Source organism: Spodoptera frugiperda, chromosome 3, assembly GCF_023101765.2.
Source record: "Spodoptera frugiperda isolate SF20-4 chromosome 3, AGI-APGP_CSIRO_Sfru_2.0, whole genome shotgun sequence".
NCBI classification, from domain to species: Eukaryota; Metazoa; Arthropoda; class Insecta; order Lepidoptera; family Noctuidae; genus Spodoptera; species Spodoptera frugiperda.
Genome location: NC_064214.1, coordinates 4,750,393 through 4,766,158, shown reverse-complemented (window position 1 = coordinate 4,766,158; position 15,766 = coordinate 4,750,393). Strand labels below are relative to the sequence as shown.

At 35.5% G+C, this 15,766-nt stretch overlaps 3 protein-coding genes across 3 annotated transcripts; all 3 read right to left on the bottom strand.

Moving 5' to 3' along the window:
- Positions 1 to 405: 405 nt before the first annotated feature.
- On the bottom strand, positions 406 to 3,761 carry LOC118274371 (uncharacterized). The gene is made up of 4 exons (XM_035591841.2): positions 3,357 to 3,761; positions 2,066 to 2,247; positions 1,343 to 1,453; positions 406 to 554 (listed from the first exon to the last, which is right to left on the bottom strand). Exons 1-4 carry the CDS (start codon positions 3,501 to 3,503, stop codon positions 407 to 409), a joined length of 588 nt encoding a protein of 195 aa, XP_035447734.1. The 5' UTR covers positions 3,504 to 3,761; the 3' UTR covers position 406.
- A 1,030-nt stretch (positions 3,762 to 4,791) lies between these two features.
- On the bottom strand, positions 4,792 to 8,747 carry LOC118274030 (uncharacterized). The gene is made up of 6 exons (XM_050705926.1): positions 8,661 to 8,747; positions 7,882 to 8,062; positions 7,337 to 7,544; positions 6,604 to 6,810; positions 5,791 to 5,898; positions 4,792 to 5,169 (listed from the first exon to the last, which is right to left on the bottom strand). The coding sequence occupies exons 2-6, from the start codon at positions 8,054 to 8,056 to the stop codon at positions 5,052 to 5,054; spliced, it is 816 nt and encodes a 271-aa protein (XP_050561883.1). The 5' UTR covers positions 8,057 to 8,062; positions 8,661 to 8,747; the 3' UTR covers positions 4,792 to 5,051.
- Positions 8,748 to 12,078: 3,331 nt separating this feature from the next.
- LOC126912945 (uncharacterized) lies at positions 12,079 to 14,380 on the bottom strand. The gene is made up of 5 exons (XM_050707498.1): positions 14,064 to 14,380; positions 13,725 to 13,935; positions 13,279 to 13,494; positions 12,704 to 12,811; positions 12,079 to 12,205 (listed from the first exon to the last, which is right to left on the bottom strand). Exons 1-5 carry the CDS (start codon positions 14,239 to 14,241, stop codon positions 12,079 to 12,081), a joined length of 840 nt encoding a protein of 279 aa, XP_050563455.1. The 5' UTR covers positions 14,242 to 14,380.
- Between the last annotated feature and the right edge of the window lie 1,386 nt (positions 14,381 to 15,766).

Genomic DNA, 15,766 nt, shown 5'->3' with positions numbered 1-15,766 from the left:
ACATCGTCTTGTCCTAATATTCTGAATACTTCTTCATCAATTGTTATGCAATTTTTGTATCGCGTTTTACGTCATGGTTATGTTAGTCAAAGTGCTCTGATTTCGTTATCAGTTATTAAAAAATATTTTATGGCCTATTCTTCTATTTTTTTTTTTAACTTTAACTTTTTCACATGGCACGACAGTCGCTGCGTCGTGTATCGTGGAATGTTGCTCATGAATATGAGCCTTTAGCATGGTTTGAAACCATGTTGAAACTAGACGAGTTCCTTGTCAAATAGTTACGTAAATAAGCCAAACAACATAATAATTAATTTAGTATGTTGCACGAAAGTTATAATATCAACAATTCTTTGAAAAAAAATAGATGATACATACAATAATTAAGAAATAAAACCAGTATAATTTAACTGTAAGCATTTTTATTCAAACCTAAAATAATTTCCAGTAGTGAAATGGGGCAATCGTGGATTCTTTCACACACGTTTGGTTCCAATAGTTCGTTGTAAGTTTCATTAACTTCAATCTTAAATCCTTCTTCGTGGACCGGGGCACTTGAAACAAAAACGAACACTTATATTATTGGTTTAGCAAAGTTTTGTTATTGACGTTACTGCCAATAATTTCGCTGTTGTAATCAGAGAACCAATAGTAGCTGACAACTTAAGATAAAGATTGAGTACCAACAACTTATAATTGAAATGCCCTAACTTTAGTATCGTCACGCGTTTTATCCCCGAAAGCACACGTAATACCACTGTACAATGGTAGGTACATCTACTTTTCACCATTTTTGTTATAATTCCTATGTAATAATGGGGTGAAAATTCTGGACTTCATGCTACTACTGAAAAAAATTCGAAATACCGAAAAATTCAGTAATTCTTTAATCGACTCGGGACTCGAACCCGAAACCCCTCGTCCGGCAGTCAAGTTTGCTTTACGTTTACAGTAATTGAATCGAGAGCACGTTTGGCGCTCTGATTGGCCGGCTCGAATAAACTAACCAATCAGAGCGCCGAACGCGCTAAACGTAAAGCGAACTCATACTAAGGGTTCTTTTTACATTAATGAAATTGATTTCTGCTGTTTTGAATATTTCCCTTATTAAATATGATTTTGTCCCTCTCGCATCCACAATAGATTGGACAATTACGTTGGAAGATTGAACAATTACGTGAGTAAGCCGATAATATAATGATTAACACCATAGATTATTCTTAATGACCGAACATCTATCAACCACTCCATCGCAGACTGTTATTTCCAAGTCTTTCACAAACCTTATCTTCATAAACATTTCTAAAGAATCAACTAAAGAATTGTAAAGACAAAAACTTACAAGAATATCGCCCTTAAAATGTCATGCACCAAAGACTTTCCCGGTGGAGCCAAATGTGTTCTAGCTTCACATATGCTTCGATAAATACAAGAGCGACCGTTCAAGTTGTAACTGGAAAACAAAATGATTTACTGAACACTTGTTACGGAAAACTTAGTGTTGTGGAAGAATTTTCTCACAAATAAGCGTTATGGTTTAATGCTTAGTTTCATAAGAAAACAAATAATGTGGATGATTAATAATAAAACGATGATAGAATGCTAAGAAAAACAAAATTGCTTATCGGGATATAGGAGTCTATAAGCGTACTTTTCCACCAGAGATGTGCTATGTAGATAGCTATGTTACGAAGATGTGATAACTAAGCTATGAAATTATGTGACCGTTTCCACCAATACTAAGCTCTGTAACTGTGCGATGTTGATGATGCGCAGCTCGAGGATGCGATGTGTATCGATGGTAGGGAAGCCATCCATAGCATACATCTATAAAATATCATTATATAAAAACATAGCTTAGCTAAGTCCGTTTCCACCAGTGGTAAGCTATGTGTACCAATGAATATTATTGGTGGAAACCAAACGTATCTACAGCAACGTAACATAGCACCCTAATAGAGGAATTTATTCGGCAGTATTCGTTTTTAATACAATCAATATTACTCAGTACTTTGAACCTAATACTAATACTTTCGAAGACAAAAAAAGGTAAAAAGTTTTTTACCTTTCAAGAGCATTTTGCACCTTCTCCCAAAACTCTCTCTTCTGTCGATGATGAAGCTTCTTTCTGAATAAAGCATTTGTCACTTCTTGGCTTAACAGTGGGTAAAGTACATCGATTTCAACGGCAACATTCCAACCTGATGGAGCGTGCACCATTATTGCTTTGAGCACCGACATTGTCAACTGAAAAAGAAAAAAAATAATACTTCAGAAGACCGTTTTGAAAAAGGGAAAATAGAGAAGACATCTATATACATACAAATCTATTGCTGTTCATTAGTCTAGTCTAAAACTTAATGGCTGGACTGATTTGACAAATTTTGCTCTTGAATTATTGTGGAAGTCCAGAGAAGATTTGAATGGGAATACGAAGTTTGCCGGGCCAGCTAGTATTCAATATAGGTTTAAAAACTCCATCTCATTCTTGGGTTGGAGAAGGAAGAATGTAGAAAAAGAAGAAACAAGCGTCAGTTTTGAGGCTATATCAATTTTTCTTTGTTTTAGAATACTTCAGCTATGAAAATGATAATTAGTTGACTTTTATATAAAGAAAGTAAAACATCTGCATCACCATGTCCACAACAGAAGATTATAGTTGAAAAATACTTCTTATGAATGAATTCATTTACATTAACTACTATAAAAGTATATATTTTATTCATACATTATAAAGACTAAATTCCTCGGTACCATTTCCATTATCACAGTTAAGCTTAAAATTATAATATATCATAACGAAGACTAAAGAAATGAGTTTTCATAAAAACTTAAGGATTCTTGTATTTTATCCTGAGTAAGTTGTTTAAAGTTGGTCTCTGTGATAGTTGTCGTGGAATTAAGTCAACTTGAAGTGTGTTTTGTGTCCTTTTGATGTTTTAAGATATTTATTTATCTACACTAATTGGTGACTTTCTTATTTTTTTGGGGATACTTTTATAATGTATTCCGGAAACACAGGATTGTAACAATAATTATATCAAACTAACTTCTCTCTTCGGCTTTGCTTTAGTTCACATGAGATAAAAAGTAACCCAGACTATAATCAACCGTTGTTTTAAATCTCATCCTAATCTTTTCTACCGTTTTGACGTGATTGAGTAACAAACATACAAACAAACGCACAAAGTCACAGCGTTTGAATTTTGTAAGATTCCTTATTTTATATTACCAAAAAATATTCATGATTAAAAGAAAGACCTAGCATAGTACACTTTAGTAGTCTAAATGTTAACATTAGACGCACTGTCCAGAGATATTTTACTTTTTCTTTATAACATATAAACAGTACTTACAACCATATTAGTTCCTTCTGGGAAATTTAAATGCCTCCTCTTCCTCAAACCGTTCAATGGAGTCCTCACATTATCACAACCCTTCCTTGCATTCACACCAAACAACTCAATCACTAAGAAAACTATCACCAAGTATTGTACATTCATATTCCACCTTCAAAGAGAACAACTAAAGGTTTAAACAATACGTAACACATTTGTACTGGGATTCACGTGACAATGATGGCGTCATATGGACACTCCAAACCATTAAATATAATTGATTATTTTTCTCTGGTTTCTTGTTAGTCCAAAGTCTTGTTTGAAATAGAACTGAAGTCAAAAGCAATTTGTTGTCCAAAATCCGTAATAGGCATGTGACTTCTAAGTTCAATGACCTCAATGTTTTTGAATTTACTTGTTGTCTGTTTATTATCTGTTTAGCAGGTTGTGCTACCAACGTCTGCTTTTACTGAAAGACCTACATTTGTATCGGTGTGAACTAGTTTGAGCTAGATTAGTGCTTAACAAGGATTAATTTGTATAATTATTTGTGCATACAGAATTATGCTAAATGCATTGCTAAGTGCAACGATCTAGGATGATAATATCTGTTTGGGCGGTTCATCCAATTGTCATTTTTAGCTGTTATTTATATTTTCTTTTCTCATAAATGTTTTTTAAATACTCTTCGTAATTTCTTCTAAACAGCTCTTCTAAAAACATTTCAATATCTAGTCATCAATTTCAATGTCTGCTTTTTATTTAGCAGCAGTATTAAATATCAACTAGCTGTTAATATTTTAATGACAATCCGATTTCGTTTCAAAACCTAAACCCCACTCTTATGTCTGTATCGATGACTTTTTCTTTAAGAGTTCTTTATATCTATTGTAAAGTTCACCAGTCGGCCAGTCAGTCCATACTAAGCTAATGTTTGTATGCAGTGCGTGGTGCGTGGTTGTAAAGTTCAGTGTCGCTTCGAATAATTAGAGTGTGTATGCGACTCTGCACTTTTAGACGTACATTGTTATGCAATGTAATAAATATATTGACGTATTTAAATTCATGTTGAATGTTAATTCAACATCGTGGTGACCCGGAGGTTTAAGACTCTCGCTTCTCAAGCATGAGGGTTCGAAACCTACCAACGGCCAGTAACAATGTGACTTTTTCCGAGTTAGATGTACTTTCTAAGATTATTACAAATGGTCAAGGAATACATCGTGGGGAAACCTGGGCTTATTAATATGATACTTTGTGAGGTAATTTTGTATGCATTGTGATCCTCCTTCTTTAGTTTTAATTTTATAATTTTAAATTGTTCAGTCCCTTTGGTTTGGTGATATTGTAATTGTATTTTATAATCAACTTCAAAAATTTTACTGATTTGTTAATTGTAACAAATGAACGCAATGTTTCATAAATCAAAACACTTTTATTTCACAAAAATAAATAGGTACAAATAAAATATAATTACAAAAATATAACTACAAAATAATTACCAAACAGTACGAACATTAATATTATGTAGTTTATATAACAGAACTGAAAAGTGTCCATATTTTACATGTCGCACACACATCGGTACCTACATACATATAAATCAATCGACACAAAAATACATAAACCAATAAAAGGAAAAATGAACAACACAACCATTAATTTTATTGCTAATACAAAATAAACAATAACATTTTTACTGTATCCTCCTTATTACTCCATGGAAATGGCTTCACATTTAGGGTACAGTTCTGAACAGTCTCCATTAGACCCTGGGGCATAATGATAGTGCTTATGAACTTCGGACATGGTGTCAAGGACTTTTGGTAATCTGAAATTATGTTCCAAGTTTAGCACACAAGGAAATACCGAGTACATCGTCTGGCTATTAGGTGTACAGAATTCTATGAGATCAAAGTTTGTGGTGTTGTAGACTGAGGGATGTGTTGTTTTAATTTTGGTATTATTGTAAATTTGACTTTGTTGGAGTAGATTTTTTATTGACATTTTCTATTGTTATGTACTTTTTCAACTATAGAATCAAAGAACAGAGATTTTTATGGTATAGGCCGGTATACGAGCAGACATCACCAGGCAGGCATCACCTGATGGTAAGCAATTGCCGCCGCCTATGGACACCCGAAACCCGAAGTTCGTTGTCGACCTTTTGGGGGCCTAGGTATTTATGGTTTGTTGGGGAATCGGAGATTGGAAAAATCGATAATTGGATCTTCGGTAATCTCACTCACACATTTCAGCCCTCAAAAAAAAACGACGTTTTCTGTCAATTTCTTAATCCTTTATCGAAGTAGATCTAATACCACAATAAACATTATCATTCTTCTATCCACTTCCAAAACAGCTTCTATTCTTTGACCATTACGAACCACAACATAATTATTTCATTACGAAATTAGTCCAAGAGACTTCCTTTAACTAATTATACACTTACGTAAACACAGCCCGTAGAATCTCCCCTACAAACGATGCTTGTTTGCTTTTCCGCTTGCCTGTCACACACAACATTTTCAAGATGCACTCTTTGCCGTCCCATCCTAACCTGGGAAAATAAATATTTAATGGAATTAATTAAGTGCTTTAGTAACAGTATTTGGATAAAAAATCTCTTTTTATCAACATCATCACGCCTTTTATCCCCAATGGGGTAGGCAGAGGTGCACATTACGGGCACGTAACGCCATTTTGCAATGTACACCCACTTTTAACCATCTGTATTATAAGTCCCATGTAATAGGAGGTGGGCCAATGCTCAAAAAAATCTGTTTGTAATCCCAAAAATTCTTATAAATACACTTAATAGGAAAACTTATAGTATATTTTTACAATCTTATATTTTCAAAAAGCCGTTATTAACTGACTTCAAAAAAAGGAGGTTCTCTGTTGGTCCTGTTTTTATGTTTGTGCACAATTCGCGTTTGGCGAAACCGATTTTGATGCAAATATCAGCATAGTATTTTTCATACTTAGGAAAAGGTCATAGAGATATTACATGATTTAAAAAAAAATTGAGGTGCTGAAGAAGATAGAAGACGGGGAAGTTTTATTTTAATATTACAATACTACAAACAGTATGTAACACAAGATATAGAGACAACCATGTCACCATAAAACTTTTCAGATAAACAAACACAATTTGTATATTATCACATTACGGATTTCCCCATAAAATGAAGGAAGATAGTTAAAAATATTAAAAAGTTTCGTAGCAAATAAATCCCGCCGTACATTTACGAATGCTACTTACGTTTGCAAAAACTTTTCCAGTTTTGCATAAATTTTCTGTCTCTCGGTCCTATGGTGCTCAATTCTTGTTGCATCTAAATTTTCGAAGAGCATTTTATTTTTCTGCAAGTCATGCATTTCCTTTATATTGAACTTTGTGATGTTTCTCTTATTTCTTTCGGCTGCATCGACGCTCCTTTTGGCTAGAGCTGGGTTTATTAAGATTTTCCTTTGGATACAAATAGATTTTGGATTAGTAATAGTTCTTTCTAATTAAATCTAATTTATTGTGACTATGATACTGTTTTGTGGAGCCGTACCGTTCAGTGGAGTTTTCTTTATATTTTGGCACTACAAATGAATGAAAGAGATGTCTTAAATCACATGAATTGCGGGTGCGGGTGCGGGTGCGGGTGCAGGTGCAGGTGCGGGTGCGGGTGCGGGTACAGGTACAATTATGGGTGTGAGGTGAGGGTGAGGGTGGTGGTGCGTTGGTTCACCATCCAGAAGACCGCCGGAAGACGTCTATTGCTGAGCAAATGCCTCCCACTAGTCCTCCTCATCGAACGACAATTACGAGTATTTGTGTGAACGGATGTAGTAGCTACGTCTGTTTTGATCTCATGATATAGAAAACTTGAATACCTACTGAATCGATTCTGATTTTTCATACAGATTTTATAGAATAATTCAAAATCCCAAATGCTGCCAGAAGTCGCGGGCCAAACCCACAGCTAGTTTTAAAATAAAATTACCTTTTATACTCAACCTTATCAACAACCCTTCCATCTTCATCGACATAGTACAGGATATCGTATCTTCTTTGACCCTGATAGGCCTTAAGGTCCTTAAACATGTCAAAAGCCCCAGGATCTGTCGGCAGTTCCCAGGCCAAAGCCGCTGTGGTACCAAACCATACGATGTTCCCCAATTGTAAGTATCCGTGGTTTTGTGTACAGAAAACTAAAATATGATGATACTCTAAGTTTAGTTTGTTAAACCAAAGAATTTGTGACCATATAATGCTCGCACCCCTTTCGTCTTCAATGGGGCAGTCATGGGCAATGCATCATACATGAACTAGAATTCAAATACTATGGTGGGTGCGTTTACAAACATACAATTCACATACACATGACACCCAGTCCCAAAACAACAATTTATGCATCACACAAATAGTTGCTCCGTACAGGAATCGAACCAGCCTCACGTTGCAAGACAGCCAGTGCCAGCCACTGCACCAACCGTGCAATCCTATTACATTAATCTTACCCACAGCATAGAAGATTGTTCCACCTACCTATTTGAAATGAGCTTCCATCGGGAAAGATCAGGAACCTTTTCCTTCTTGACAATAATTTAGTAGGCTGATCAAGGTGAACATCTTTATATAGCAATTCCTCTGATGATGTTACATTTGCTTTGATTTCAAAAGAGATTAGATTTATCAAAAGTAATAAGACGAACGGTTTCATATTATTCTGCAAAAACAAAGCAAAGCTTTTTAAAAAAAGAAACGTTGCCCCTCACAAGTATTTTGTTTTGTGTCGTGGGTGCGTTTATAAACATACAAATTCACATACACATGATACCGAAAACAACAATTTGTCAATGACACAAAAATTGCTCCGTACGGGAATCGAACCCGCTACAATACACGTTTCGCGGCAGCCGGTTACCCAGCCACCGCGCTAACCGTACTTACTTCATACTTACTTATGCCATGATTAACAAAAAGAGTTATCCATATCAAAACTAGTACTTAAGAAATAAATACTATTAATCATTTAAGTTCATTGTCAACTAAGAATAATTGTTCATATCTCCCGGGGTCGCCTTCCCCGCGGAGAAAAATATCTTCATTCTACTATTTGATGAATATGTAATGTGTATATTTTACTTGCACACTTGTAGGGTGGAACAGCATGTATATTTGCTACACTGATAAGTAAATTCAAGCGGCCGACTAGACCGCTCTTAAGATTGATTGTCAATAAAAAAAAACTGTTTTTCAATGTTTTTACATCCAAATTAACTAATTTAACCAGTAAATAAGCTTGATTAAGATTATATACTTACAACGGTACAACTCTTCAAAGAATGTTACCCTTTCCAAATTCCAAGAAACGACTGACATGCATACTGAAACAATGGCTCACGTACTTAACATATTTGCATAAAATTTAAACCTTTGTGCAAATAACGACAAATTGTTTTTGAGAAACATGCTAATGAAAAGTGCCAAGGAGTATAAACTGACCCTTATTTTGAATATTGTTTGTCGGTTTGTGCGTTATTTTTAATCGACTCCAAAAAAGAGAGGTTGTCAGTTTGACCTCTGTGTGTATGTATGTTTGTGTGCGATTATCTCGCGTATGGCTAAAAAGATTTTGTTACAGCATAGTATTTTTCCGACTTACAAGAATTAGGTATATAACACGATTTAAAAAATGGAGGTTTTGCACTTTGGCTTTTGAAGGCAGATAGTTCATAAGCATGGGAGTGCCATGCTTCGGGACGAATTGCCCAGCTGGATCGGTGTGCTATCACAGTTCTACAAAATACGACGTGAAACAACGCACGCGTTGTGTTTCGTTCGTCGTGTGAGTTTATCCCCGAATCCCCAAAAATCCTTAGAATATTCTTAACCTCCAAAATACCAACAACGCTCTTGTAAGTCCGGCCTCTGGTATTACGGGTGTCATGATTACCATCAGGAGATCCGGTTCGTTTACCGGTTTATACCATAAAAAACCGTTCTACCGAAAAATCATACAAAAAGAAGCACGATTTTAAGTTCCATTAACTGACACATAAAACCATATTCCCCACATAACTCACAGACTAATATTTCTAAAACACTTTGAATAAAATATTCCAAGAAAAAAATACTCGAGCATCCAATCTCAGCCACTTGATAGAGAAACCCGATGTTTACAAGCGGAAAATGAAAAATATATTAAAAATGTTCTCTACACAGGAAGGAATTTCAAGTAGGAAAAAACAACGTAAGAAAAGTACTCAAATAGCTTTTGCTTTATTTAATATTATGTTTAAATTATGTTCGTAAGACCTTGGGTAGGAAGTATTAGGATTCTTTACTCTCTGACGTCCTGGTAGTTAAAAGTCTGACAAGGGTTTTAAAGAGTTTGTAGAAACATTTATTGTTAGATAGAATTAATTATTATGAAACTATTTATTGTAAATGCTTCACGATCGTTATTAAGACCTATTTATTTTATAGGGTACATTAAACGCTGCGTACTAACCACTGGGTTTACCAGGGCTCCGGGTCGAAAAGCAGGAGTAAGGATGGTATGGTTTTTAGTCAATAAGAGTTTGACACTCTCTCTCGCCCCGCCCAGGGTAAGAAAAATCATTGGATGATTTTTTGAAAACATGGGGTGCATTAAGCAGTGTTTCTTCTCCATACTTACTAATTCTTAGTAGAGAGTGTAGAGCTTAGTATTAATTTTATAAATACAAGAGAATAAAAAGCTTTGTAGTATAAACGTTTGTACAGATTTACAACTCAAAGAAAACATATAATTAAAGTTCAACCCTAAAAACTCAACGTGATGTTTTAACTCGTATTAATAAACAGTAGGTATAATAACAAAATATTAAGGTAAATATTTAATTACAAACAAAATCACGTAACTTTAAATAGCAAATAATTAATAACATTTATTCACATTACTCTCCCTCATATTTATGTTACCGATTCAACGAAAACGCTGCGCTAACTACATTTAATAATTAACCGTTAAAATATGACTGTAATTGCGTTTCTGATTGTTAACATAAATAGAATTGCGTGGAGATGGCTTAATTGTTCGTTAAAAACAATTGTATTTCTTTTTCTTTTTTTTTATCGTCCCGAGTCCCCCCTTGCCCAGCAGTCGCACTTGCAACGACTCGGCCAACGATGCAGTCAATTCATCCCCAAAAAATACTATTCATAATAATATGTCTGAATGTCGAAATATGTAAACTACCAAATCAGAAGTCCCAACCACTGCAACAAATAGCCTTCGGAATAAATTATGTCTAAAACATTTCATCTCAGTAAAAACGCAAAATTAATTTGGCAGACAACACACGAAGCCAAGGGACAAGTTAGTAGCATCGAGTGTTTTGCAACTAGATCATAATGAAGGTTAGTCACAGCTAACCTGTCGCCTAGCCTAACTAGTAAACTGTCGGCCACTTACAAACAGAATACACGAACAGTTCAATCATATGCACGTATTTTATGTTAGTAACATGCATTTTAATGAATTTAGAAAAAGATTACATACAACGTTATGTTTCTTACTCGTTTTTCTCCATAAAGTTGGGTTATTTGTAGTTTCCTAGTATTAGAATACTAATTTCGAGAAATTCCATTAGACGTGAATATTATTGGCTTTTTTGGTTTTCAAAATTCTTTACTCTTACATAAGATGTATGTAGATAAACATAAAAAAGCAAAAAATCTACAGTAGCTACAAATACCCCAAAAACCTCCTTAAATAAAGGAGGATCCTCCTATGATGATTAATCAGGAAACTTCATACATAAACCTCGTATAAATTTTGTTATTATGTTGAAAAAATTTATGCAACATGTTACCACTGGATCGTGTTAAGCAACATTTACTTTAACGCTATAATCGGAAGCAGTTTCAAAAAGCTGCGTTAATGACGGCTGTGTTTTATATAGCCAAAACAACATGGCTACCGAAATTTTTGTCCAGAGAGCTCCAACTAATAAAACAACTTTCGATATATTTCTGTATCTAGAGTAGTGTAAGATAGACTGCCTCGTTGGTCGAGTGGTCGCAAGTGCGACTGCCGAACAAGAGGTCTTGGGTTCGATTCCCGGGTCGGGCAAAGTATTACTGGGCTTTTATCGGATTTTCGAAAATTTCTCGGTAGTAGCACGGAGTCTGGAATTGTGTCCAGGATATGGCAATAGGCTCACCCCCTATTACATGGGACTTATAACACAAAATGGTGAAAAGTGGGTGTACATTGTATAGCGGCATTACGTGCCGTAATGTGCATGTGCACCTCTGCCTACCCCTTCGGGGATAAAAAGGCGTGACGTTGTGTGTGTGTGTAAGCTAGACATATATTATTATCATTACGTGATTGGCAACCCAAAATCATTGGCAGTGGGAGAGCCATGCTTCGGCACGAATGGACTGGCTCGACCGGAGTGATACCACAGCCTTACAGAAAACCGACGTGAAACAAAGCTGGCGTTGTGTTTCATTGTGTGGCCGGAGGCCCAATTACCACCCTTCCCAATCCCCAATTCCACAACAACCTTTAAATTCCTAACCCCCAAAAGTCCGGCAACGCACTTGTAACGCCTCTGGTGTTTTGGTTGTCCGTTCGTGGTGACGATTGCTTACCATCAGGTGATCCGTCTGTTCGTTTACCGGGTTATACCATAAGAAACCAAATAAATGGCCTACAATAAATAAATAAACCAAATCTAAACTTAAAATTTATTTCAAATTAGATTCATGTACTTCTTCACAGCCAGGGTATCGCGCCACGCAGTCAACGTTCGCAACATGAGCTTTGTCATACTCCCTGTGTTCTTCCTTGTTAAACTCTGTACCTTTTGGTAACCTGGAATCATTAAAAACATGTCAAAAGTCAACTTTAAGACATTTAAAAATAGATACATATTAATTTGGCCCAATTCTCAGTTGTTGTAGCTACGTTATATAACTTTTTGACTCTTAAATCGCAACTGAGTTCCTTGCCTAGTATCTCTTACGAATGTACTTAACACCTTGGTCAAGTACACTTATAAATTTTCCTGTCCCTTACTATAAAATATACAATATCATCATCATCATCATCAGCCGGAAGACGTTTACCATAGGTATTGAAAATTGAGCCTAAGACCAAATGGGGAACCTATCAGTCCGCTTTTTGTCTTAGACACTTCTAGCACAATCGAAAAAGAAGTCCAATTCTAGACCAAAAATCCATACACCAATCCTGGTTATTAACTTCAATAAAAATCCAAAAATCCAGTTAAGAGGAGGCTAACGAGAGAAGAGAGAGATTCTTCGCAATACCAGTCCAGAATACAACATAAGTGAGAAAATCGATACTCACGTGAACACAGCCCTGAGGAATTCTTGCAAGAATGTCCCCTGCCTCGGAGCCCGCTGCGCCGCCTCGCATAGTTTATAAAGAACGCACTGACGCCCGTCTCGTCCCATCCTGCACAGATTACGTTAAGCTGTTTAGAAATGCTTTATTGTGGCGAACACATTACACGCTAAGCATCTAACCTTCGCTGGGGTGTTCTGTACAACTTTTGTGTTTGGTTGAAGTTAATGGGTTGAAATTGGGATCAAGGATTTTAAATGGGAGGAAGATTAATGTTAAAATACTTAATAGATGATTACATACTTTGTAATCATAAACATGGAATTAAAAGAAACAAATATTAAAACAGACATTGTGATTGTCATTACTCTCTTAACCGTGTACTAAACAACACGAAGTTTTGAGACATATAGAAAACAGCAAAAACGCAGTCAACATAATATTTCTTATTATTTTTTGGAAAATTTTGTCGTATTCTAATCTAGAGGCAGCCTTAATCACTATTAGTCTGCAAAAATTAGTAAAAAAGAGACCTGTTGATATTTCAATAGACTTGCAATACATTCATAGGTACTTACGTGATTAATAGCTTCTCAAACTTCTGATACAGTTCCAGCCGATTCTTCCGATGAAATTCTTTACTATTCTTGTCTAGACTATGAATTTTTAAATGTCCTGTCTTGAAATGATTTCTATGCATCATCTTTCTATTTATTTTGGGTTTCTCCTTTATTGGTGATACCAAATGGTCGTCTATACTCCTCTTTCCTAAGACTGGAGTGATTATAAGTTTTCTGAAATAAATTTCTACAATTTACTAAAATGCTAATGTACGAATCTTGAGAATTTTAGCTGAATTAAAGGCCGCCTGGGCTAAAAATTTGAATATTTCCATTTTTTATGGAATAAAAGGAGCAAACGCATCACCTGATGGTAAGCTATCAACGTTTTGATGTTATAAGTATTTTATTCAAGTAATTTAAACTACTAGAAAAACAAATCAGAAAATTGTGATTCTACGTACCTTTTATAAGGAACTTTAGCTATCAGCCTTCCATCTTCATCCAAATAGTTGATGGTCTTAACCACATCGCTTCTCCGCAGAGGTCTCTCATACTCCTTCAAAGTGTGGAATATGGTTGGGTCCGTCGGCAGTAACCAAGCCAAGCCAGCAGTTTCAGCGAACAGGAAAATATCACCAATCGGAATCAACACAGGGGTTTGGTAGAGGAACACTGGAAAATTTAAATAAGTATTTAACACAAATGACAATTTTCCTAGCATTTAGATTTAGATTTCAGCCATGATCGTCCCACTGCACGGCAAAGGCCTGACAACGACAAAAACAAATGTATATGCCTACCCAATTGAAATGAACTTCCATCCGGAAATATTAAAAACCTTTTCCTTCTTGATAACACTTTTGATTTTCCATTATTTTCGTGATATTCATCAATCGTATCATTTTTATAGGCCATCAAATCCACAGTAATCACTGTGCGCAAAAGTGAACACAAAATTATTAATAGCAAACTATTCATGTTTTAAAATTTAAAAATCGAAATTGAATTCTAAAAATCGTTATTTGAAAATATGCAACGCATGCTAGCCTCGCGTATTTGGAACTGGCCAGTCACGTTAATAAAAGCTAGTTGTAGTGACCTGTCATTTTGGAAATCGGCCTTTGGAGGCAGCCATTTTTAAACAATGGAATTTTTCAATTAATAACACCGTGTTACTTGGTTTACAGTTATTTTCCGGATGTTAAAAGCTATTGTTGGCTTAGCTTGGAAAAGAAAGCAAATTAGATCTCATTAGAGTGTCTGTGTTTAATGTTTTTAAGCCGAACAAGATATTGGACTATTTCCCTATTTTGGTAGCATCTTACGCTTTGAGGTAGTTATCAACAGACCAATAGACAATAAATTAAACACCATTTTCTTTGAAAAAAGCAAAAAAAGGTTTAAAAAAAATTAAAATAAATATTAGTTTCTCTCTATTTAAAGTGAGTTGATTCAGGGCGTTGTTGCAACGTTAACGTCCTCTAAAGACGTCACTGAACATGTTGCATGCACTTGTTGCGTCAGCTGTCACCTTGTGATGCGCGTAACGTATCGTGAAACAAGAAGAATGAAGGTATGTAATTATTGTCTAATATTTTTGTAGATTTAAATCTTGTGTATTCTCTAAAATCATAGTTTAACAATATATTATTTTGTTTTAATCATTATCAACAATGAAACTAACTTAAAAAAATAAAATGATCATAAAATGCTGTAAGTCGGAAATAAGCAAAAAGCCGCATTAACCTAATAGCACATCTATGTCACATTCGATAATTCCAAGTTACAAGAGTTCAGAGTTTATTTTGGGTATGGGCTGACAAACAAGCAGACAGGTCAGGTTATCCCTGATAGTAAGCAATCGGCAGAAAAGTTCTCGATTGGTAGACGTGTACCGCAGCGTAGGACGTCCAACCATTTGGAGGTCAGACGATCTGATTAAAGTCACAGAGAGCCACTGGATACAGATCGCTTTGTCTATCTGGAAGTCATTGGAATAGGCCTATATTCAGCAGTGGACGTCTTACAGCCGATATGATGATCGCAAGCAATCAGTAATCGGCACCGCCTATGAACCACCTGGGAGCTACATGTGCGTTGCCGGCCTTTTGGGGAGAAGGATTGGATGAAGGAGGAAAGTGGGGAGAAGTATTGAATCTCTGGCAACCTTACTCACACGGCGAGAAACATAACGCAAGTATTAGTACACGCCAATTTTCTATGAGGTCGTGGTATCACTCCGACCAAGTTACCCAGTAAATTCGCTTTACATCTAACATGGATCATAAATAAAGTTTGTAATCATCTGCACATTCTCCAAGAGACGTGTGATCAGATCAGATAGAATCCAAAAATAATATATTCTTATTCGTATGGATAATTTTACCCATCAGGAAATTTCTTTCCCTACCTTAGGTAAGCTGGTGCAATGCTGGTTAATTTCAATGAAGTGCTAAATAGGTCTAGCCTTTTTAACAAGTTTTGGGATAAGAAAACAACAAAA